General features: G+C 46.8%; 1 protein-coding gene across 1 annotated transcript; it reads right to left on the reverse strand.

Annotated features, from left to right (window-relative positions):
* Positions 1-1,666: 1,666 nt before the first annotated feature.
* On the reverse strand, positions 1,667-25,163 carry LOC149328660 (acetylcholinesterase-1-like). The gene is made up of 4 exons (XM_089559054.1): positions 24,806-25,163; positions 5,294-5,483; positions 2,455-3,462; positions 1,667-1,814 (listed from the first exon to the last, which is right to left on the reverse strand). The coding sequence occupies exons 1-4, from the start codon at positions 25,161-25,163 to the stop codon at positions 1,667-1,669; spliced, it is 1,704 nt and encodes a 567-aa protein (XP_089415180.1).
* Between the last annotated feature and the right edge of the window lie 291 nt (positions 25,164-25,454).

The raw sequence follows: 25,454 nt of genomic DNA on the forward strand, positions 1-25,454 counted from the left end.
AATGCGCATGCGTTCACCTTATTCGGGCTATATATATGCTACATGTGGCTTTCAATAAACTTAGTTGGAGTCAGCGCCCGTCCTGTCCGTCTTTCTGTGTGGTTTGTGTAGAATTTAGCGCTGTTTTTCTTTTCTGAACACAATGTTTGGTTTATTGCTTTATTTGGGTTTAACGCCACAAAGCAACTCACGCTATGAGGGACGCCTTAGTGAAGTGCTGCGGAAATTTCGAACAACAGGGGTGCATTAACGTGCACTGACATCGCATAGTACACAATCCTCTAGAATTTCGCCTCCATCGAAATTCGGCCGCCGCGGTCAGGATCGAACCGAAGTCTTTCGGGTCAGCAGCTGAACGCCGTAACCACTGAGCCACCGCGGAGGGGAATAAAGAAACGTGACTTAAGCTGCTTTTCTAAGTAAATAGAGAGGTTTCGTATAGGGTCACCCTATCACTTTGGCGCCTAGGAGAATAGCGGGACGCTACTGCGCATGCGCATAACGCTAACGGCCCTTGGGTGTTTTTGGGTGAGCGGGCGATGCTAACGCTAAATCGGCGAAATAACTTGCGCCCCAACGCTGCTTTACGTTCGGCCAACATGGCGGCGCCCGTCGAAGCGTGGCCTCTCGCTTCGTCACCGATTCGTCGTTGCCTCTACTCTGTGGCTCGCATTCACAGAAAACTAAAGGCGCGCGAAGCTTTCGCTTTGGCGGAAGTTGCCTGAACCACTAAGATTTAACAATAAAACACGCCAAATTTTCAGATGGCTTCTGTGTTTACAGAGCTGCTAGGCTAGAGCGGGAGGTTCGAACTACTGATCTCCACACAGAGGTTTGCAATTTTGGTCCCAAAAAGGGGTCACAAAGAATTCGCTTCCCGGTAACATACTTTTCTTATTTACGCAGTATATTTTATTCGCGCGGACGTAAACAAAACTGAAAATAAATACATTTGTTAGAGTTACCACTGCGGGTGCCGACCGAGATGGCGCTGCAAGTGCAAACAATAAAAAAAGTGAAACGCATCTCTTTAACAGCTATCCCCAAAGCGAGCGCACAACTTAGGCACAAAAAAAAAAGCAAGGAACGCTCACGGAGGCAATCGGCTGTCAGCGGTGGCAATTTGCGGTGTGGATAGCCTTGGCTCGGATTGAATATGTGCCCATTATATAAAAAAAATATTTGAATAACTTTTTTTTTATATTTTCTAAGTAGAAATTGGTAACTACAACAGTCTGCGCGTAGTTTTATTTGCACAATGAAAAAATACAGCATATATAGTAACTGATTTGTTCTGAAAGCTTCTCTTTGCCGCCGTCATGGCGCTGCCTCCGAGCAAGGGAAGGCGACCATCCACGACCCTATTCGGTAGATAGAAAACATGAACCCGTTCTCTTGACGATAAGCGCATGCGGATAGGGTCACCTTATTTGCCCCGATCCTATTCTAAAACTCTCTAATAACTTACCTTTATTCATCCAACAATCCTCTTCAGTTCAGTCATATCATGAATGGCAGCCATCTTTTGTAGTTAAACGCAAGGTTCATGAAGCAGATTTTAGATGAGACAGCATATAAACGAACAACAATTTATTACTATCGCTCAGTTTCATCAGCAACGCGAGATCTTAGGGCTCAATGCTTCATAGAACAGCATCCTTGCAATTTAGTAAAGCCCGAGCTCTTTAAGTACGCTGCATCGAGGGTCCATCTTCACAGTTGAAACTGCAGAGTTTCGCGACGTGATGTTGAGAACTGACGTGAAGTTTGGCGAAAATATAGGCCACTTCGTACCATTCGGACCTATTGGTGATCTGTAATAGAGAATCGAAAGAGAAGAGTTTCAAAAGAGATGCCCAACACGCATTTTGTGGCAAATATGATCACTCCTGTTGCATAAGCACAGTGCATACTTTCTACATTATATATTCTGCCGCATATAAGAAGCGAAACGAGAGTACACATCTGATCGAATTAGAGATAACGAAGTTCTTCTTTTTCTTAAGGAGAGAAATCACGCTTTCCTGCTGCTAACTTCTTCGTTCAAAGTATACAATCAAGAATATTGCCTATCTCATTGCTCGCCCTGAAATACTTGATCAGATGTAGCATTCACAATTATCTGGGATGTATATTCTTTCCTATAATAATCGTTCTCGATAAAATACTATTTGATGCTGACCTCAGATTACAGATTATGTGCCCGCAAGCAATCACTTTTATTATTGTAAAGAACGCTGTCTGCTGCAGCACTGACAAACGAGCACATCTTTGGTAAAAAATAAACTTATTCACTGTTTGTAAACGTGCCACATTATCTGCAGAATAACGCGCGTATCGAAGCGTTCGTGTTTGACGAGCCGTGAGTATTTGCAAATGTTCTGCGGACTTGAGATCTACATTATCAAGACGGCTACAAAACTGAGAGACGGAACCCAACACCTCATGGCTCACCTGCCTTTAGCGAAGCTGCTCCATAACTCGATGACGGCCCTGCTGAATGGAATATCCTTTATACATCCCCCGTCAAAGTCAAAGGCTCTCCCGAATAAGAAAGGTATGTCGTCTCCGTGCGTCATACCAAACCAATCTCGTCTTTTGTTGCAGGCTGGCACGTAATTCATCTCGTAGACGTAGACGCTATGGCCGCCGCCAGCTGATGTTGCGGCGTCGGCCAATCTTTCTGCTGTTTGGAAGGTCGCGCAGACAACATGTTCATCGCCCTTGATATCAACCAGTGCTTGTCTCAATCCTTTGTAATCATTTTCTCCTATCTTCCCCATATAGGTCTGCTGGAGGTGGATTAAGTCGGTGAGAGACAGATCCGAGTAAAAGGTCCCCAGAAAGTGGATCATTTCTACCTTGTTAATTCTTCTACTAGGTAGGATTTGAGAGAATGTGTCTCTGAAAGCCTTGTAGAGCATGATGCTTCCTTCATTACCAACGTATCCAATTATAACGTCTTTGTCACCCGGAAATGTAGCTTCACTGGGGTTCACGGGCAGGAACTCATCTCCGAAAATTGGTTCAAACAGGCCATTGCCTTCGTCAACAAAAGTTTGTTCAACTGCGGAGATTAAACTGGCGTTTATATTTCTAAGGCACGCTACCGACGCTGACGACATGTTGGTGTCTCCGCTACCATTACTGCAACCAAAAATCTCAGCAAAGTCATTTGTGTATCCGAGCATCAGCGATGGCTCTCTCGACCGATCTTTTTTTGTTGCTGGCCCGCTCTGCATGATCGCTCGCTTAAACAAATTTTTGCTTCCTGGTGATAAGAGGTGGAAACCTGTGGCAAGAGCACCAGCGCTCCATCCGACTAACGTCACTTCGGCTGGGTCACCGCCGAAGGCAACAATGTTGTCTTGTATCCACTGGAGTGCCAACCTTGAGTCGTGAAGACCCTGGTTTCCGGGAGCGTCTTCTGTCCCGTCATACAGGAAACCATACGACTGTAGCCTGAACGTTAGGGTAAAGCATAAACACATTGTCAATTTGAAATGTTGAGTGAAAATTGCCAATAGAAAAATGTTCATAAACATTTGCCCTCCAAAACCCAAACTAGTGTGACGGCGCAAGGCTGTACGTAGCAGTTCATACTAGAATCAACATGAAACGTTTTGCGGCAAAACACCCATTGAGCGATGTAGGACCAATGCTTTTCGGTAGCAAATTGTTAAGGCAAGCATGTACTTAAATAATACATTAAAACAACCTAGCGCCGCGGTGCTGGGGAGAGATAGATTGTCTTAGGCTTCACTGCCCGCCTTCAATCTGTGGCATTCGCAATCGTTGTCCTCGGCCTGTGACAAAGTACCCCCCCCCCCTGCCAAAGTTTCTCTTTCATTTCATTTTATTTATTTCATGTACTGAAAGGACATGAGGGGGCGAGAGAAAAAAGCTGCTTTACGGGCAGCTTGACAAGCTCGCACCCCCTATTACATATGGACAAGGGCAGACACAGTACATGCCCGAAACATAAGGAATTACATATTTTGTAAAGCCATTAGAGTAATTAGATAACAATTATTATAAAAAGAGATGACAACTCCATAGATACTCTAATAACATGTAAATTTCACACACCATAGAGTGGCAATTTTCCATTTCCGTGTAAAAAAAATGTCGACATAATACACACCACTTTCACATACACATACACATATCAACTGCATTCATAAGAATTCATATACCATAAATAAAATCAACTGTACAAGATGTCAAGGTTTCTAATAAGTTCATGCATTACATAGCCTTTATTAAGATTATTTAACAGTCTTGGAATTACATTACACAACATTTGCATTCCATAGTTTGTTCGTGATGAGGGAACTTCCCAGTGTTCTGTGTGCCGTGTGTGATATGGGTGAATGTTGGCGCTAAGATGACGCTAAGATGACGATGGCGCTAAGATGATGATGTATCAGCGGAGTACCAAGACTTAAGGTGATTCACAATATCAATACATGCCGGAAGCTGAAATATGAAGGTCGGAAATTTTAGGCACCGCTAATGCTAAGCTCTGAAATGGAAAAACACACACACACAGCTCAAGAACGGCGTAGGACAAGCGATGTAGGATGTAGGATTGAGCGCTTGTCCTACGTCGTTCTTGAGCTGTGTGTGTGTGTTTTTCGGCGCTACTGTTTTTCCATTTTCGAGTACAATGAACCATCTAGCCCAAATAGAAGTTCGTCTAAAGCGAAGCTTGAGCCTTTATTGAAGTGTGCATCATCTCTTTGTTTCTTGATGTGTGCGCTACATCAGCGCAGCTCACCGGAGGTAGGGTCTTGAAAGTTAGGCTGGCCAAAAACTTCGAAATCAGCATCGAAATTTATTTTGCGCTGATAACACACTAAGGCGTTGTATGGATGCCTCTTCAACCACCTTATGTGAAAATTCGAAATTCTGCTCCAGTTTTTTTTTTTCATCATATATCTGTCTCAAGGAAGCTTGCGTACTATCGATTACTAACTTGTTCACATCTATCTAGCCTATTTCTTACAGCTTGAGAAGAGACCTGTGCCAGTAGGAACGCGCTGAGGCGAATGGCAATGAATAATTGAATTGGGGGATTTCTGATAATTACATGGTATAAAATATTGACCATTATTACCCTTGCGCCATTTTTTTTATCCTGAAACTGTCTGCTGTCTTTTTATTGGGAGACATTACCTGCTGAACTTCAAGCATGCTCTTCAAACTTTAGCGAAAATAAATGGCCTTGCTTCTCTCCGCTCATGCAAAGCTGCACTATGCAACGACTTGTAACTACGGTACAAAAAAGCACCTGTAGGCAATGGTGACAACCACTACTTTTCCAAGAGCACACAGATTGGCTCCGTCATCTAAGTGCATGGCAGCTGATCCAACTTGAAACTCGCCGCCATGGAGCCAAGCCATGACTGGAAGCCGCGATGACGGGTTCAGCGTCGGAGTCCATACGTTCAGGTACAGACAGTCTTCACTTTTTGGTAGACCTGGAAGAAGAAATGACGGCCTTCTATTACATTCAAGTATTAACCAAACACAATCCACTAAAATTCTTCTAAACACACAGGAAACAAAAAGTAACGGTTTCCAAGGCATTTTGCTCAGGTCCACACCTGTATTTTCTCCAGCATAAATATTTTGCGGATATAACTAGTACTAATAAAAGAATAAAAAACCAGCTGCATGAATCGGCTTATCATCAAGCCTCCCGAGGAAAGATGCGCGCCGTAATTGCGGGCAGACCTACATTTACGGGCTGCCGAAAGTTGATTCCAGCCGAAGGCAGATACGAGAGATAATTTAGGAAAAAAATTGTTTATTGGTTTGGTTTATTGGAGTTTAACGTCCCAAACCAAATCAGGCTATGAAGGACGCCGTAGTGAGGGGCTCCGGAAATTTTTACCGCCTGAGGTTCTTTAACGTGCACTGACATTGTGCAGTACACGGGCCTCTAGAATTTCGCCTTCATCGAAATTCGGCCGCCGCGGCCGGGATCGAGCCCGCGTCTTTCGGGTCAGCAGCCGAGCGCCGTAACCACTGAGCCACCGCGGCAGGAAGGAAGAAAGTGTATTGCCTCAGGAGACAAAATGTCGCTTTCACTAACCACGGAAATATAATTTTTCTGAATGCTGATTGAGCAGTCACAGAAGTAGCAAAAGTTCTGAACTCAACACTTTCCTTATTTCCTTTTTTGCTTTCAACAAATAGTCTGGTCAGTACGCGCCGTTCTTTATTACACCTTTTAAGAAGGAGGATTGTAGTTACTGCAATTAGTCCTGGCGCTATTGTCACAGTGATGTCTCACGCCATTGGCATACCATTGTCACAATCGTAAGGATCGATTCATTTCGCTGTGAGCACCACTGTTAACCGTAAAGTCATCTCTTCTTACCTCTGAGAACGAAATGCGACCAAAAATTAGAATTAGGACGTTGTCTAGTCAACTAGGACACTTCTCATTACCAGAAAGAGAAACTACGTGAGCATGATTCCGCCAAATTCTGCTCAATAAATTTATCGAAAAAAATACAGGGGGCACTTTGACTGTCTAAAGTGCGTAGAGGCGAAAGCGTTTTCCGCACCACTTTGACTACCTCTGTGGCACTGGTGGCGTCACATATAATTGAGTACTAATTACTAAGTGATGACAACTCACTAATTAATGGTTAATTACTGATTATTACCTGAATATTAATCAACTGCTAATTAATGACGCTTAAGCTTCGCCTTTAGGAGTGGAACGGGACAGCGTGTTGTAGCGCTGCCAGGGAGTCCACGGAACGCCACCACCCGTTAGGCGCGATGCCTTGCCCTTTGAACACAACGCTTTTTGAGGAAAGGAAATGGCGCAGTAATTCTCTGTCATCTCGGTGGACACCTGAACCGCACCGTAGACAAAGGGAGGAAGTGGGAGTGAAAGAAGAAAGACAACGAGGAACCGTAATGAAGAAAATTAAAATTGTATTTGAGGAACGGAAATTATGCAGTAACTGTCTCACATATCTCGGTGGACACCCGTCAAAATTCAGGAGGTCACTTTTTTCACCTAAAGTGCGGTCACTAATGTGTGGTTAAGATGTAAGCTTCACCTCTAAGAGTGGAAGGAAGGAAGGAAGGAAGGAAGGAAGGAAGGAAGGAAGGAAGGAAGGAAGGAAGGAAGGAAGGAAGGAAGGAAGGAAGGAAGGAAGGAAGGAAGGAAGGGAAAACTTTATTTACACTAATGGTTTTTCCTGCGGTTTGGGGGCTTCTTCAGAGACATCTTGGTTCTACCCCCAGGAACCAGGTTCTACCCCCTTGGTTCTACCCCTTCTCTGTCGAAGTCGTCCGCCTCTAATCAGTGGTCGGTTGCCCTCAGTCCAGGGCTCCGCTGGCCACTGCCGCCCGTTGAGCTCGCTGTACCAGACCTTGTTGGTCTTCGCAGCGGTCGCTGGACAGCAGAGTCTCCCACTGCTCCGCACTCGGGTTTTGTATTTTGGGGACCACGTCTATGTTTTGGCAGGCCCATGTGATGTGGTATAGTGTAGGTTTTTCGTCGCACCAGGGACATTTGTTCGTGTATATCGTAGGGTGCATTTTGTTTAGTATATGTAGGTTTGGGAAAGAGCCTGTTTGTAATTGTCTCCAAGTGACAGCTTCCTCTCTGCTGAGAGATTTGTGCGGTGGGGGATATCGCATTCTTCTGCCTCTATAGTTTTGTAGTATGGCCGAGTATTCCCTGGGTGCTGGCGCGAGTTCCGCGGTCTCGTCGGAAGCTCGGAAAGTAATGTATCCTCGAGCTCCTCGGTTCCTCGTATCGTTCCTGTATCCTCTAGTATCCTCGGTTCCCTGCAACCCCCGTGTGCCCCGGTACCCACACAATTTTGTGTAGGGTCTTGTCGTTTTGTTCTTCCCGGTTTTTAATTCTGTCACTCGCTGCGAGGAGTATACGGAGCGCGTGACGACCTATCCTGCCATTCATGTAATTTCGGCAGGCTGTTTGAGAGTCCGTAAGTATTGTTAGTGACCGCCCGGTTCTTTAGCCCTCCGCCACCTCTAGAGCAACGGCTACGACAGCGTCTTGCAACGCTGCCAGGCAGTCCATAGAACGCCATCGCCCATTCGGTTCTACGCCTCGCTCGTCGGTAAATTGGTTTTTGAGGAAAGGAAATTTATCTGTCTCTGATATCTTGGTGGACACCTAAACCTCGCCGCAAGAGAAGGGAGGAGGATGGGAGTGAGCGAAGACGCCGTATTCACTGGACGCACGTTTGTTCACTCCAAACCATCGAGCTGGCATGGCGGAGACGCGATAGCGGACGGTCGCAGAATCATGAGCTTCCACGGAGCGGCGATAGCGGCCGTTGCCGGCCGCGGAAACAGGTTTTCCAGCGACGCTGATAAGGACTACGAGATCGTTCTGCCTACCCTGCCCACCGGACGTGCTGTTTTAAACACGGTTTTTCTCCACGGTAACGTGCGTGTGCGACCCTACCGGATCGAAGACTTCAGAGACGCCCTCGCAAACGTTGGTGCGCTCCCCGACGTCGTGGCGTTGGAGGCGTACCAGATAAACCACGTGTGGGCGGTGACCTTTAGCAGCGCCGACGCCGCAAAGAAACTGGCCGCCATGAAGGAGCTGGAAGTCAAGGGACGCCGCTGCACCGTCTTCGACCCAGAAGACCACCAAGTGAAGCTGCGCCTGCACTGGGTGCTACACGGCGTCGCCGACGAGGACATCTGGACAGCTTTCGCGGTGTTCGGCAACGTGACCGAGGTCACCCGGGAGCGTTGGCGCGTCGCCGGCATGAAGGAGAACGGGTCCACCACGAGGACCGTGCTGCTAAAGATGAAGCCTGGCATGAAGGTGGACGACCTGCCCCACCAGGTTCGTATCGCTGGCGAGTTGGCTCTAGTGGTGGTGCCCGGGCGGCCGATGCAGTGCCTGCGCTGCGGCGGCACGGGGCACGTGCGCCGTGATTGCAATGTGCCAGGTGCTCGAAGTGCCGACGCTATGGACACTCCGAGGCTGACTGCGTGCGCACCTACGCGTCGGCTACCGGGCGTGTTGCGGCGAGCGACTCCGCAGAGCTCATGGACGTCGTCGAAGCGGAGGAAGCAGCCAGCGGCATCGACGACACGGGCAAAACGGCGGGGGTTGAGCCTGCTGTTTCGAGCAGAAACACCGACGCTGCTGGCGCACAGGAGAGCGGGTCGCCGACTACAGACCCATCTTCGACGCCTGTGGAGACGCCCGAAGTTGGAGCAAGCCCGCCAGCGCACGTGGACGGGGGAACAAAGGCGGCCAGCGATAACCACGACGAGAAGGCCCACGTCCGCATGAACACCGGCGTCACTACCCCTGCTAAGCGTCCGCACGCCGAGACCAAGGCCGACGGGGAAAAAAGGCAGCTGAGCCCAGCGTCGAGGAACCGCCTGCAAAGACGCCGCAAGCACGACTGGCCAGTCTGCGGCCGCGGCCAAAGGTTCCGGCTGAGAAGTGTGGCGGCGACAAGGCGCCTCCTGACCAGGAGCGCGTGCTCGCGCCGGATGACACCGGCGGCGACGGCATCGTCTAGCGGCATGCTAGGCGCGGGAGGTAAGCACCATGCTTTCGGACTCTTCTTCCTAAGTTAAAATGGCTTCTGCGACTCCGTTTCAAGTCGCCACCCTAAACGTCAGAGGCCTGGCAGGTAAAAGAAAACAAAGCCAGCTGTACCGACTGATAACGGAGCAAGATATTGATATAGTGGCAATGCAGGAGACTAAAGTAGACGGTGAGGAAGAGACCGGTAGCATGGTGCGACGTTTCACGTCTAGATATTTTGCTGTTGTTAGCTATGCGGTGGGCACATCTGCTGGTTGTATTCTGTTTGTTAAGAAGTTGCCGGGGCTAGTGGTACACGGTCATCATTCGTGCTTGTCGGGTCGATACGTGTCGATAGATTTTTCGCTGTGCAACACTGACTGGCGCATTGTTTGCCTGTACGCACCTAATGCGGTTGATGGCCGAGCCGCGTTTTTTGGAAGTGTCGAAGAACGGCTTCGCACGGACAGACAGCTCATTGTTATGGGCGATTACAACTGTGTCCTTAGTGCGCGCGACAGGTCAAGCGTCCGAAGTTTCCGAGATAAGAGCACTCAAGTGTTGTTACGAATGATTGTTAACTGCAACCTCGAAGATGTGGCCGAGTGTCTTGAAGGAGCGCGTGCTGTAAAGTACACACGATTGGAGGGCTCAAGTCACGCACGGCTAGACCGCATTTATGCATCCGCGGATACTGTACCTAAATGCAATAGTTATGTAGAACTGCCGGTTTCTTTTTCTGACCACTCTTGGGTTCAATGCTGCATAGGAATCGTTAAGAAGGGGAATGGTTTTTCGTGGGAAATGTGTAAGTTAAACGACAAGCTACTTCAGGACGAATTTTATAACCGAGCTGTGAGGGAAGAAATAGCAAAAATCGAACCAAGTAGCAACATGAGGATATGGCAGCAGTGGGAGCTCACTAAAGAAACTTTAAAATTAAAAGCCATAGAAAGAGCCACCTGTATTCGTCATGAGGAAAAAAAACAGGAAATGGAGCTAAAGGCACTGCTTCAGAAGATGATAAAACAGGAATGCCGAGCGCCTGGTAAATGAATAGAAGACATAAGAAAAACCAAACAAAAGCTAGAGCTTATCGAAGAAGAACGTTATCGGGGAGCATTGGTGAGGGCAAGGGCAGAAGACATGGCTGCAGGGGAAGCGCCAACGAAACGAGCGCTTGGTTTAGAAAAGGCCCGTGCCAAAAGAAATCACATTAACGAAATGGAATGGGGAGGTGCTTTTAAAAACGGACATCGACCACATCAAAGCAGCTTTTTTGGAGCATTACCAGGCGCTCTTCGCATCGCATCCGGTAGATGCTGTCACATTTAAGGAGGCGTTTCTAGCCGAGATGCCGCGTTTGGACGACGAAACGAAAGAAAGATTAGAGCAGGAGATAACTCAAGGGGAATTTGAGCAAGCAATAGACAGTTTGAACACAGGTAAGTCGCCTGGACCCGACGGGTTCAGCGCGGCATTCTGCAAAGAATTTAAACTTCTAATTTCCTCGGTCTTGAAGGTTATCTTCAATGAAGCCTTTAAAATAAAAACACTGCCTCCATCCTATGGTACGTCCCATACTGTGCTGATTCCCAAAACGGACGACATAGACAGATTACGATTGGTAACAGCATACCGGCCGATAGCACTCACGAACGTCGAGTACAAAATTTACATGAAGGTTCTGGCGCGAAGGTTGCAGACCGTGATTCATTACTTAGTTGGTCCGCATCAGACCTGCGGGATTAAAGGGCGGTCTATTTTTACAAATATTCACGTTGCGCGCAGTGTCTTAGAATGCTGTGATGACACTAGTGGCCAGGTGGCAATTCTCCAGATCGATTTAGATAAGGTATTTGACTGCGTCGCCCACGAAATTTTGTTTGCCGTATTGGGCCATATTAATGTTGGCTCTGTTATTCGCGAGGGTGTGGCCCTGGCGTACCGGAAATGCACGACGAGATTGATCGTTAACAAGAGTCTGGGGGCCCCCATTAGCGTGCAGCGTTCGGTGCGCCAGGGCTGTCCCCTCAGCCCCCTTTTATTTTGTATTTATGAGGAGACCCTTTGTTTGAAGATACTGAAAAACAGGAGTATAAACGGATTCGGTTTGCAAGCAGCCGAAGTTAAGCTCTTAGCGTACGCTGATGTCATTGCAGTGTTTGCCGTGGACGAGGGAGGCATAAGCGAGGCAGTTAAATGTGTACGCGATTTCAGCCAAGCTACCGGAAGCGGGGTTAACTGGTCGAAGTGCCTCGGGCTGTGGCATGGCGGGTGGGCCTCTACGCCTGAACGGTTCGCCAGTGTGCCTTGGACGACGACACCAGGTAAGTACTTGGGCGTTCCGCTCGATGCGTACCGTGACAGCGAACAGTATTGGACAGTGCAGGTCAAAGAGATACGGGAGAGAGCGGATAAGTGGAAAGGGACGACCTTGTCAATTTTTGCCAGAGCCACTGTTTGCAACCTGTTCTTCATCAGCTGGCTCTGGTACGACATGCTGGTGTTGCACTGTTCACGGTTAAGCATTCAATAGCTGCACAGGATTTTCGCCGTCTTCATCTGGTCGTCTGACTGGGAGCGCTGCAGCCGGACCAACCTGTTCAGACGGGTACAGGAAGGTGGGCTGGGACTGCGCCATTTGTTTCTTCGGCAGCTGGTGAATCGTTTCTTGTTTTTTCGGGGCACAAGAGACCCGTTTTTGCGCACCGTATGGCAGAAAGTTAGGTGGGTGGATGAGATTAAGAAGTTTGCGGGGATACAGTGGCCGCAACTGGCAAAGGACAGGGTTAATTGGAGAGACATGGCAGAGGCCCTTGCCCTGCAGTGGGCGTAGTCAGGCAGATGATGATGATGATGATGACACTTGTATTTTGCACACTTCAAGCTGATTCCATTGTAAGTTTTCTGAGATTAATTCGTCATCTGTTTTTCTTCAAATTATTCTGGTTCTTCACTGAAATCTGAAGATGGGTAGCTTATATATATTTTACACATGCTGCTATTAGATTACAAATGCAATCTTTTCTTCATAGGTTTGCATGTCTGATTTGCATGTTGTGCTAGAGAATGCTTAAAGAACACTTGTACATTCTTTTCAGCTAGCATGACATGAGTGTGATCATCACAAAGTGAGCTAGGGTGGAAGGAGCCTCAGGGCTCTTGCCTATGTTTTGACAACAGGACTTGTCATCGTCTGAGCGAAGACAGGTCCTCTTGTCTAAACACTGGCAATCTCCCTGAGGACACCTCCTCCCTTGGTCCCTTTGTGTTGACAAGAAACCCATCTACCTGCCCACTCTCTTCCATGACATATTGTGATCATGCATGAATTGGTCGATGCGAGGATATGTAACCTGTTATTGTAATGATTACTCTATTTTTTTTAGCAGTTCATGTTCTGAAGCTGTGTTGTAGCTGGAAGAGATGCCGCAGTGAACATCTGTCACGAATTCATGTCACCCCTTGGGGGGCTTTAACACTTTCGCTCAGTTTCGCGGTGAAACGTGAATGCTATAGCTGAGATAAGACTTGCAACTTATGCTAAGCAGAGAAATTATGTAGCATCTGTGCCAGAACGGCCAGTGAAGGAGCATTCGGCTTTTCTTGTGCACCATTCTCAGCGATTGAAGTGAATGTAACCAGGCACGTGTGCTATAGTGCTAATTTATTTCATTTCTGTGCATACGGCATTGATTTCTGCCTCATGCACTAGTACCACAGCATCCCCTTTTTGCAGGCGGTAGCAAGACTCATTCTGTCAAAGCGCAGGATGTGCCCCCTTCCCCTCCACTATTTTCATGTGGAGTAATGCATATATAAACACGCTTTGTGAAACATTTTTTTCTGTACATGTTTAACAGTCTGCACGATCATTTGGTTTCATAGTATGATTTTACATTGCCTATTTACTTTTAAGGCCTATTTATGTCCTCTTTGCATGAAACACATGATCTAGATTTTTAAACTGCATTAGGAGCAGGACATCATGTGTTTGCTCTGAAATTTCTCAAGTTTTGGTCTTCAAATTATGTAATGCATGCAGGCCACATTATGAACATGCTTTGCTGCAGACACGTAATAACTGCAGATGACAGCCAACATTTAACATTAACACTTAGCACTTTCTTATCCAAAACATTTGTGCTTCTTTCAGTGTGGGGTAGCAGTGTTTATAGTGGCTTACTCCTACTCTCGCAATACAGCCCATATGTGTTCAGTGGCTGCTCATGAAGTCTTAAAGGTGCACTGGTGCTCATGAGTCTTAAAGGTGCATTGAAGAGGAATCTGAATTCGTCTTTTTACCGCGGGAAATCAATCTATACCTTCCGAGTATTCTTAGAAACTGCAAATTACTGCCCTGTGCAGCCGATTTCACCACTGCGTGACAATATTAAACAACCAATGTATCGCAAAAACCCAGACTTTCGGCATTATATTGCGCCCACTGCTTAGACATTAGCCAGCAGAAAATAGGTGGCCATGCTTGGAACTAGGACAACAATAAGCTGCGCTGGATGTGCACTCCATGTGATGAAGAGGCATAAATCAAATATCCCATATGCACTCACTAGTGGCATCACAAGACGTCCCTTGTTACACAAAGCTTCGAGTGATGCTGTGTTCTGCAAAGGTTGCATGTGCACATCGTGCTTGCTGATTTTATGCAAACAAATGCACTTGACAAGCTGGAAGGGCCTCATTTTAGGTTTTCCTGATGGTCTTGTTTAAAATGTGGTGCAAAAGAAGCACGTATTTAAAAAAATTCTGTTGCAGTGTAGCCGTACGACTAAAGGCATTTTTAATGGTGTATATGCATGAGTTGCTTACTAATTATTTTCGTACCTGCACGTGGGAGTAAATTTATTTGTCAACTAAAACTTGCACACTAATAGCATCCCGGAATTGCAAAAGGGGCAATTTGTTTCTTTTTAATTAATCAGATGTGACACTCGTCAGTAGTTTAAAATGTCAACGCAAAAATCGGCTGCGAAAGATCAGCTAGGATGAAATATGCGCCGTTGTGAACCGATTCCAGCACCCAGAGCGCACTTCAAACAGGAACCTCACCAACGTTATACGTTGTTCAAGCGCTTCGTTAAATGAAATAGCTCGAAACCACGCCGCTCATGGCAATACTTCTACATCTACGTCCCCGCAAACACACATCTACACACAGACCGGCGCACAGGTGCGATGAACGTTTTTACGCAGCGCACCATCCTCCTCGGTAATACCTCCAAAATGCAGCTCAGCATCGCCGAGAGCGGTTTCATGCTTCTGTGCTCTTTTGCGAGCCCCAAAACTCCTCTGTTCTAAACAATCAACGCTCCTTCGCCTGTTGAAGCACGACTCCGTAGTGCCACATTACCGTGAGATTCTTTTCAATTCATAGATCGCTCCGCGCCACCACATCAAGTTGTTCGAGCAAAGTATCAAATCAATAGCTACTCGCCGTATTTAAAAACAAACCTACATGCGTTCGAAACGTCGCGACATGAGGCATAGAGACTTGACACGCAAGGCCGAACACACCCTGCCGAAAGCCCCTATCCGACATCACCGAGAAAACACTCGGGCACTCAGGCCCTTAGCAACAATGGCCCCTAGCAACAAGGATGCCGTACGCCTTTGGTAGTTGCCCACATTTTCATAGCAACAACGACAAAGTTACTAGTGGCCCTACTTTTTAATCCTAAATTTTGACTAGACTTCCGTCACACTTTTGCCAATGCATTGGTAATACGAAGCGCTGGTATTCTTGCCAATGTCTCTTTAGAAGGCATTTAGACTACAAAATTCTTGAAGTTCACAGAAGTGAAAGGTTGATGCTGTTTGGTGCTTGCTGGTTTGTTATTGAAATAGCGTTGAGTGGTTATTTTCCTGCACGAGTTTTATCCTTCGCCAGTCGTTCGCATGACGAGAAGTACCTTTCTTTTTCTTTCAGTCGAGCTTGATGTTCATTGCCTGTGAAAATATATTTTACTGACGCATTTATTCTCATTTTTTTTACTCCATTGCCAGACCGCCATAATGCCGTTTTCTATATTTAAAATCGTCTTTTTTTTTCTTTTCACGGCAAGCAGCACATCACCATGCACTCCCGACACTAGGCCTGCATTCAAGCTGATGATAAATGTTATATTTCTCATTCTAGGGATTCAGCTGCATCGCATACATTCTACGAAAAAGCCGTGATCTGTGTGGGCATGTGCGCGTGCGCGCATTCGTGCATGTGTGGTCGTGCGTACGTGTGTGCGTGAAGGTTCCACCCTTTGCAAACAATCCGATGGCTGCACCTCCCAACACCCGCCGGTAAAAATGCGCCGGCCACTTACGAGCTCCCACTCTCTAACAAAAATCCACATTCAAGAAGCACATTTTTCCGAATCCACCACTTATCAGAACATAATCACACAGCATTGGAATGAAAGAGTGAAAGCGGAATGCTATTCAAACAGTCAATGGGAAAGCGATCAACGTAAAAGCGAAATTACAACCAGTACTGCTAACGCCGATTTGTCGCACCCCATCGTGCGATCGCCTGTTTCACATTTCACTGCAGCATTTCGCGACAGCAGCTGTTAATATCCCGTTGACTGAATTTACCGCAATCGCCGCCGCGGTGGCTCAGCGGTTATGGTGCTCGGCTGCTGACCCGAAAGACGCGGGTTCGATCCCGGCCGCGGCGGCTGGAATTTCTTTGGAGGAGAAATTCTAGAGGCCCGTGTACTGTGCAATGTCAGTGCACGTTAAAGAACCCCAGGTGGTCGAAATTTCCGGAGCCCTTCACTACGGCGTCTCTCATAGCCTTAGTCGCTTTGGGACGTTAAACCCCATAAACCAACCAACCAATTTACCGCAATCTTACTAGAGGGTGGTAACCAGAAGGTGGTAACCACGGTGAAGGAGAGAGAGGAAGGTGATCTAGCAGAGAGGAGGGTACAGCGAGAGTGGAAGAATGCGCAACCAAAGCTTAGCTCTAGGAGAAGGATGTAGCAAGAGCGAAGGAACATGTGACTGCAATGCGATTCGCGTGGAAAGAGGGTGGTTAAGGCGACAGCGGACCAATGCGCAACCGAAAGGTAGTTGGAGTGGGAGCCAAGTAAAGGGTTGTTGCCTTCAAAGACGGAGAAGGAGGGTTACCAGGGAAGACTATGGCGACAGCTGAGGAACGCAGAGCCAGAAAGTGGCCGCCACAGGACCAACTGGAAGGTTGACCACCGTTTTAAGGATGCAGAGGAGCGTTACCGTGGAAGTTCAATGGCATGACGGGAGGAGAGGAATGCGCCGTCGGTGATCGGTTGCCTGGAGAACAACCTGAATAGTACCTACCTTAAAAAGAAGGGTCACTTTGGAAAGAGTGTGGTATGGCGAGAGCAAAAGACCGCGCAGCCGGTCGATGCTTGTCACTCTAAAAACCCGGAGTGGTTTTACCGTAAAATTACCTAGGGCACTTAACACGTTTACTGCGTCGTGGTTGGCAGATGGATCTCGGGATTTATTCAGGCTACGCGATCACGAAGCCGTAAGACAGATTTTATTGCGAGATCTTCCTTATTCTTCCCAATAAAATCAGTCCCATAGCTTCATCGCGTGACTAGGTATTCGTGGCTGTAGAAAATGGTTGGTTGGTTGATTGGGGTTTAACGTCCCAAAGCGACTGAGGCTATGAGAGACGCCGTAGTGAAGGGCTCCGGAAATTTCGACCACCTGGGGTTCTTTAACGTGCACTGACATCGCACAGCACACGGGCCTCTAGAATACGCCTTCAAGAAATTCAGCCGCCGCGGCCGGTATCGAACCCGCGTCTTTGGGGTCAGCAGCCGAGCGCCGTAACCACTGAGCCACCGCGGCGTGTAGAAAATGAATAAAAGGTATGACCCGCCACTCATCCACTTAGTACTGAAAGTGTTATGACTACTTGCGTGCTTTAATACGAAAGCTTTAGTTCCTGTTTACTTCTCTTTTCTTTTTAATTTTTCACTTCTTTTATGAAGGCACCCCTACTCATTAGTATGCAGTCGTAAGGCAATGTATATATTAGTTGCATCTTTGTTCTAGGAGGGCGCTACAGAAAGGTTTTCTCCTACAGTGTGCACTACCTTGTTGCTTCCTAACCTGACTCGAGCCGCTATGACATGACTCTTCTGATTTTGAGTTCATAGCTTTTGGAAAACGCGCATGCAAGACCGCAACGTTGAACCTGTTGTTTCGCCCAGAATTCAGTTTAGCCAAATGTTGCTGCAGGTAACGGACATTTACAAAGAATTGGACTTTTACCGGATTGGTTTGCTCTCCTGATGCGCTGTATATCTTTCACGGCCTTTTATTTATAATATGTTTTATTTATTTATTTATTCAAATTACCCCTAAAGGCTCTCCAGAAGAGTGTATAAAATAGGGGGGGGGGGGGGGTACAATCATAAGTAATCTCTATACATTTTAACAAGTGAGTGTAACAAAAAACGTTAATTAAAACATAAGACATCACACAAAGAAAAAATGAACGCTAACAAAAACAGCAAACTTTTGCACATTTCCGTCACAGCGAAGAAGCTCTTGGAATTTTTTATTGTCAGTTTCTGTGGCGATGACTGATGGCAAACTATTCCATTCAGTGATAGTACGGGAAATGAATGAATTGGCATAAGACGATGAATGACAGTTTACGCGTTTAACTTTGAAAAAATGACCACGGCGTGGAAAGAGAGCATCAGGTGACTGAAACAAATCACTGCGAAGTGATGTGTGGCGATAAAGTTTTTGGAAAAGGGTCAAGCGAGCAAGTTTACGGCGATATGACAAATCTTCCAGTTCGGCACGTTTTTTTAATGTTGAAACGCTTGTGAAGGGTGAGTAGTCTGAAAATATGAAACGAACTGCAAGGTTTTGCATGCAAGGATTCTATGTTAGTGATAACGTAGGCTTGAATAGGGTCCCAAATGGCCGCAGCATATTCGATTTTAGGGCGTATTAGAGTTATATAAGTAAGTTTTTTAGCGTGTATAGGGGCGTATCTGAGGTTACGTTAAGAAAACCAAGTGAGCGGCTAGCAGATGCTAGTGTGAGGTCGATATGGTGATGCCATGTGGGAATGCGAGCTGTACGGCGAGTGAAAGATGTTAGTTTAGTTTTAGAAACGTTTAATGTCATTAACCATGATGAGCACCAAGAGCTTACTGCGTTCAGGTCAGATTCTAGGGATTGGCGGTCACTGTCTGTAGTAATGTTACGGTAAATTACGCAGTCATCAGCGAAAAGGCGAACTCTAGATGTTACACAGGCAGGTAAATCATTAATATAGATTCTAAAAAGCAAAGGCCCTAGCACGCTTCCTTGTGGTACCCCAGATGTCACATTAGCAGAGGAAGAGTTAGAATTATTAACGGAGGTAAACTGAGTTCTAGATGATAGAAAGTCCTCAATCCAAGCGAGCACGTTAGGGTGTATATTAAGCTGGGCTAGTTTCAGTAGAAGTCTTTGATGAGGAACCCGATCGAAAGCTTTTGAGTAATCCAGAAACACTGCGTCGACCTGAAAGCCCGCGTCAAGTGATAATTGTAAGTCATTAATAAAGCCAGCTAATTGAGTATCGCAAGAAACTCCCTTGCGAAAACCGTGCTGATAATCTGATAATCGAAAATAATGTAATACTATTATGTTCGTGCCACGTAGCGCCTTCCTTGGTGCTCTGTAAATAGCTGTGTGTGTGTGTGTGTGTGTGTGTGTGTGTGTGTGTGTGTGCGTGTGTGTGTGTGCGCGCGCGCGTGTGTGTGTGTGTGTGCGTGTGCGTGTGCGTGTGTGTGTGTGTGTGTTTGCGTGTGTGTGTGTGTGTGTTTGCGTGCGTGTGTGCGCGTGTGTGCGTGTGTGCGCGTGTGTGCGTGTGCGTGCGTGTGCATGCGTGCGTGTGTGTGCGTGCGTGCGTGTGTGTGTGTGTGTGCGTGCGCGCGCGCGCGCGCGTGTGTGTGTGTGTGTGTGTGTGTGTGTGTGTGTGTGTGTGTGTGTGTGTGTGTGTGTGTGTGTGTGTGTGTGTGTGTGTGTGTGTGTGTGTGTGTGTGTGTGTGTGTGTGTGTGTGTGTGTGTGTACACATACGCACATGTATACAGGGTCTGTTCTGAAAGTAGTAGCACTCATTTTTTTAAAAAACATTTATTCGTTTGAGTAGTACAAATGATTAGAATTTTTCAAAGTAACACCCTTCCGTATCTACACACTGCTGCCAGTGAGTTTTCCAGTTTTCGTACGCCTCCAGAAACGCCTGGACCGGAATGCTGCTTAGCTCCCTCGTCACGGGCCTGTTGAACCGCCTCTACCGATCCGTGATGCTTCCCCTTGAGCGTCTATTTTATTCTCGGGAATAGAAAAAAGTCTGACGGGGCCAAGTCGGGGCTGTAGGGTGGCTGAGGCAGCGTTGCCCCCTTGTGCTGGGCAAGATACTCAACTACGCGGAAGGCTGTGTGGCTCGGCGCGTTTTCATGATGCAGCCGCCAAGTGTTTGCGATGGCTGGGCGGACATGAACAATGGCTTTTTTGCAGTATTTTGAGGAGTTTCACGTAAAAAACTGCATTAACTGTATTTCCGAGCGGTACGAACTCTTTGTGGATGACTCCATGTCGATTAAAAAAAAAATGAGCATCGGCCTTTGCTTGGATTTGCTCATTCGCGCTTTCTTGGGGCGTGGGAAAGAAGCGGTGTGCCATTCTGAGCTCTGCCACTTGCTCTCAGGGTCGTATTCAGACACCCACGTCTCTTCACAAGTCACTACATTGTCCAAAAAATCGGGGTCCTCATTCACATGATGAAGAAGGTCCTGGCAGATCGCTTTCCGGTTCGCCTTCTGCTCCTCTGAAAACACTCGCCGCACCAACTTCGCGCACACTTTGCTCATGGCTAAGTTTTCTGTCACAATCTCAATTACTTGGGTTTGTGGAGTGCTCAAGTCATCCGCAATCATTTTGACACTCATCATACGATGACTGTTTAGTAAATTTTTCACTCGCGACACATTTTTTTGGTCTTGCTGGTCGAAGGGCGTCTTAAGAGGTCGTCATCTTCCACTCTTTCTCTACCTTCTCGGAACAGCTTGCGCCACTCAAAAGCATCTGATCTACCCATGGCAGCATCACCGTAGGCATTCTTAATCATGTCGTGAGTCCTTTTGCCCGTTTTACCAAGTTTTACGCAAAATTTTATCGCGTATCGCTGATCTAGTAAACGTTCCATGATTCTGCGTGACGAGGCGCTTCGATAGGGGTTCACAGTACAAGCGACCTCCTTTCTTCAACGGCCGAGAGCCGAGTGGCGATTTTACCCAGCATTCCCAATATCCCGCTTAAACGATCCTGAACGCGCAGACCGCTCCTCGTCCGCCCGTTCGCCGAGGAAAAAACCAGTCCTACTACTTTCAGAACAGACCCTGTATATATCCTTTCTGTACAAAACCGTGTAAATAAATACCATGAAAGAAAAAAAAAGCGTTTTCGTGGTCTGTGAGTAGCGTGCTCGCCTCGCAGTCTTAGAGCACTTGGTTCAATTCCCTGCACCTTCTCAAGCTATTTTATTTTTTATACCACGCTTACGTCATCTGGGATTTTCGGGACCACTGCTGCCGGTCATTGCCGAAGCTGAGCTTCACTGTCGAATAGCCATATAAACCCTTCAAATTTGTAAGGAGTATGCAGAGTATGGATAGAGAGGAAGATTTTGGGACGCTTTGTCTGCGTCGGCTGCTGCAAAACGAACCCCACGAAGAGAGGCTCAGCGGTGGTGGCAGGGCGCACAGCATGGCAGACAAATACTACTCCAAAGGCGTGTATATTTTTTTAAAAAATAAGCGATTAGTCTTTAACTATATAGATATGCATGTTGGAGAAGACCGCTCTATAACTACGCACATATGTATATTGCTTTCAACTACTTTGCCGCAACACATTGCGAATGAAAATATCTCGACAGTTGTCGCTGAATCGGACGTTACGCCATCTATTCGGGATTCATCAATCTGGGGCTCTGGAGCAAGCACTTTTTAACATCACACGCGACTGAACGAATAGCCTTGGTTTTATTCTTTTTACTACCACACCGGTCCCCTTCGTACCTGCGGTAAATGGACTTGCTCCACAATTAAACTCAGTGACAGGATGTCGCATACACTGCAGTGCTTTTAACATCTGGATGGACATACGCGATAAAGCGCATGCGATGCTTGCGTCTTTGAAACCTGCACGAAACGGTCCCCTTGACACGTGAACCCTATTTAGTAACTATGGCACCGACACACCGACAAAGACTGCCAGCCGCACAATCAAAATACGTACAAAATCATTGGGAGCACGACGAAATTGATGTTTCACGCAAGTATATAGTGTGCAAAAAAAATAGCATGTCGCCAGAGGCAGCTTACTGCTACGCCAGATTAAAGCCGCATGTGACACGTCTTAGGGAGCGGATGTTCGGCTTGTAACATGCTTCTAAGCGAGAATAACCGTCTGTGGAGCGAGTGAACGTTCACGACCTAATTTTTTAAAAGAGTGGAACAAGGGAACAGCTCTACTATGGTCTCAGCTGGCACAGCACCGGATGTGACGCTTGTGGATCTTGTATTCGGTTCCTTCTAATGATGGCTCTCAAATTATTCGCTGCTCAAATAGACACTAAATAGAGTAAACGAACTTTCGGGCTAACAGACGGCATTGCTCAGACATAATTCCGGGGCAAGGGCAACATTTACATTGACGTTTGTGTGGGTATGCGCTTCTACGAACTTAGACCGATGTTGCTGCGCTATTGCTGTATATAAAGATACTTCCTTTCAATAAAAGCAGGACAACATTTCCTCGCGCTTTTCTTCTTTTCCAATTACTCCATGCGTTTTTCTTGTGTACAGACTCATTTTCACTGCATATCTCCGTCCGTATTAAAGCGAGGCTATTGGTTGCGAAAGTCCGGATCCCTCAAGTAATGTAAGAGGAACCTCGGACAGCTGTCTGTACCCAGCATCGTCGAAATTTTACCTCACCCGTGATGGGGAGGACCATAATCAACTCGTCACTCGCTGATGATCCGAGTAAACCCCGTGACGACCCAAATCAACTGTATTGCCGCTGATGTTGTCTGTAAACTCAAAAGGGGGCGCCATAAGTTATTGTCGCAGCGGTCCTTTTTCACATCTGTCATTTTTTCTCCATTACGCACCCAGGAATAGCGCACTGTGCCCATGTGGTCTGCCGCACAGCTAGGATTTCTTTTAATGTCACTTTAGTAAGGGGTCATTATCCCAGCGCACGCACAAGGGGCGCATGCGTGTAAAGCACAGCATGAGCGACGGCATGAAAGAATGCCCTGTGAGAGTGCCGGGGGGGGGGGGGGGGGGGGGTTAACGTTCCGTAAATCCACGAAAGCAACGAGTTGCGGCATAGGGCAGACAAATAGGTTTTCCACCAAAAAAAACTAATTATTTGTTGGGCACATTCTGCACCTTTACATGTTATTTTTCTTTCAGGGATGATCTCAGTGTGAAGGTGAATAATGTGCGAACTCGGAGTCGAAATAAAAGCGTCATGTTACCTTTCGAAAAATTGGGTATGGACGCTTAAGCTCGGCCTCAGGGGTATGACGCTATAACGTATTGAGTTAATTCTCATATATGCAGAATGTCATTTCCTATTATGTATTCATGGATCCCTGGAAGTCCTCATACCCCTCTTGGAGCAGTGGTGAAGCGGTTAAGCAATGCGCCACTGCTCAGCGATGGCAGGTGCTCCCAGGCAAGGGCCTTGTGCGACCCACGTTGCTCATTCTGAGCGACCAATCCAAGGTAGGCCGTTTGCTCACCATCCGCTGGCAGCTTTTCACAACGATGCAAGCTAACGTGACCAAGTGGCCCACCTGTTTCCATGTTGCTCTCTGGGCACAACCTGGCAGAGTCATGCTCGGGTTTATTCCCTCACAACTCCTACACCGGATTTTCTGGACAGCGGGCCATTAACGCTATCATGTTCATCATCATCATCATCATCACCCTAACTGCGCCCACTGCAGGGCAAAGACCGCTCCCATATATCTCCAATTAACCCTCTCCTTTGCCAGTTGCGGCCACAGTATCCCCGCAAACTTCTTAATCTCATCGCGCTAAAACATACAAATCAGTATTGCCTCCTAGCTACTCCAGCATGCGTTGAGACAGTGCATTTGTCTTCCCTTAAAGCACCATATCGTCAAATATGCAACGCCGCCTTACATCGAGAAAATCGTCAAATACGGAACACTTGCAAGTCGCCGGTAGTCGGGAGAGTAGGTGCACGCGCCGCGCATTTGCTTCTTCAGAACCCTAACAAGAGTGCGGCTTAAAAGAGGGGCCACCGCTCTCGAGCTCCCATTGCGACTCTCCGCCATTTTGACATGTAAACCACAATTGTCGGAAGTGTGCCCTGTGGCCCTGTGGAAGGTCAAGAAACAACAAACTGAATATATTGATCAGAAAGGAAAAAAGACAGCGCCCGTCGTAGCACTTGTACTTTGCTATATATAAGCTTTGACAAGTTGTCGTTTTCAACTTTTCAGAAATGTATTGTCATGCACATGATTGCTTCTTGGGAGCAATGGATAATCCTATGATTTAATCCGTTCAGTTTCAGAAAAGCTTTTGGAGCTTTGTGAAGTGAGATTATATGCTTCGTTTTTGTGGTGCTCTGTTTCTATACAACTGCGCAGGTATAACTTTATATATAAATCAGATATATAACTTAATGTGTTCATCACAAAATATTTCTTCGTCAACAGATCACGCAGTACAAAACTCAAAAGCAACAGACTAGCTGCTGTGATGTCGCATTGGTTGTCATGTTGTGCTCAAAAGCTATATGATATTATGATGATTCTATTAACTTACTATTCTTCCCGTCCTTCCCCTTTAAATCTGAAGCCTAAAAACTTTTTTTTACCGAGATGTGGCGTTCGGCGCACTGACGATGTGAAAAGGATGGTAATGGGGCAAAATTATGCATTCAAATACACAGCAAGTATCTGCAGGTAGTACATACAGTTACGGTAACCCGCCTAAACCTGCATTGTAGAAGCTAAACATTAAACACAATCACACTACGCGTTATGTCGAATGTTAAGTGCCAATCGTTCTGGTGACGCTTCCTCATAATTTTGGTTCTTTAGTTTTACCAGGCAACATGAATCACTACATTTATTGGCAGGTGAAGCCCGGTAAACGAGAATATGCACTTACCGTATGGTACCCACAATATGTGTCTTGGATAAAACACGTTGACTTGCATACATGAGGGTGGCGTCTTCGTTCCATCAAATGTACTGTCACCCCAAGGTACAACTGGCTTTGGTTTCTTGTATCGGAGATCACCGGTGGGAGGTTGAGCGAACGGAATGCCCGTGAAAGAGTAGACTTCAATGCCTGCCGCAGCAATGCGCCGAGAACCGCGTATTTTCCCCACCGGTGGATTCACTATTGGAGCGCCTCGCAGAGACCCAGCAATATTCGAAAGCAGTTCCGACGCCGTAGATAGTCCGAACAGCAAGCAAAGCAAGAGGAACGCAATGAAGGGACGCTTCGCTGACCTGGCTGACATTTTGATTCTGCCGCAACTCGAAGCCTATCTGCGGTACAAAAAAAGAATGTATGACACCTGAGAGGAAACACTGTTTCCACATCAGGACTCGTGCCTGCAGCTGCAGCGGAGCTGGATATGCGCTGCATGCTTTCAAAATAAAAAAAAAAATACATGCAGTCTAATAGCCTCATTGAACGCGCAGAGTACTGTCGCATGAAAGCCTAACAAGGTAGATGTAGCACGGTGGCGCGGCTTGCATAGAAGTCAGTTTGTTCACAACAGGCTGGTTTGTGCTGCGGTGCCATCTTT

Source organism: Amblyomma mixtum, chromosome 9, assembly GCF_055824585.1.
Source record: "Amblyomma mixtum isolate Tamu chromosome 9, ASM5582458v1, whole genome shotgun sequence".
Classification (NCBI taxonomy): Eukaryota; Metazoa; Arthropoda; class Arachnida; order Ixodida; family Ixodidae; genus Amblyomma; species Amblyomma mixtum.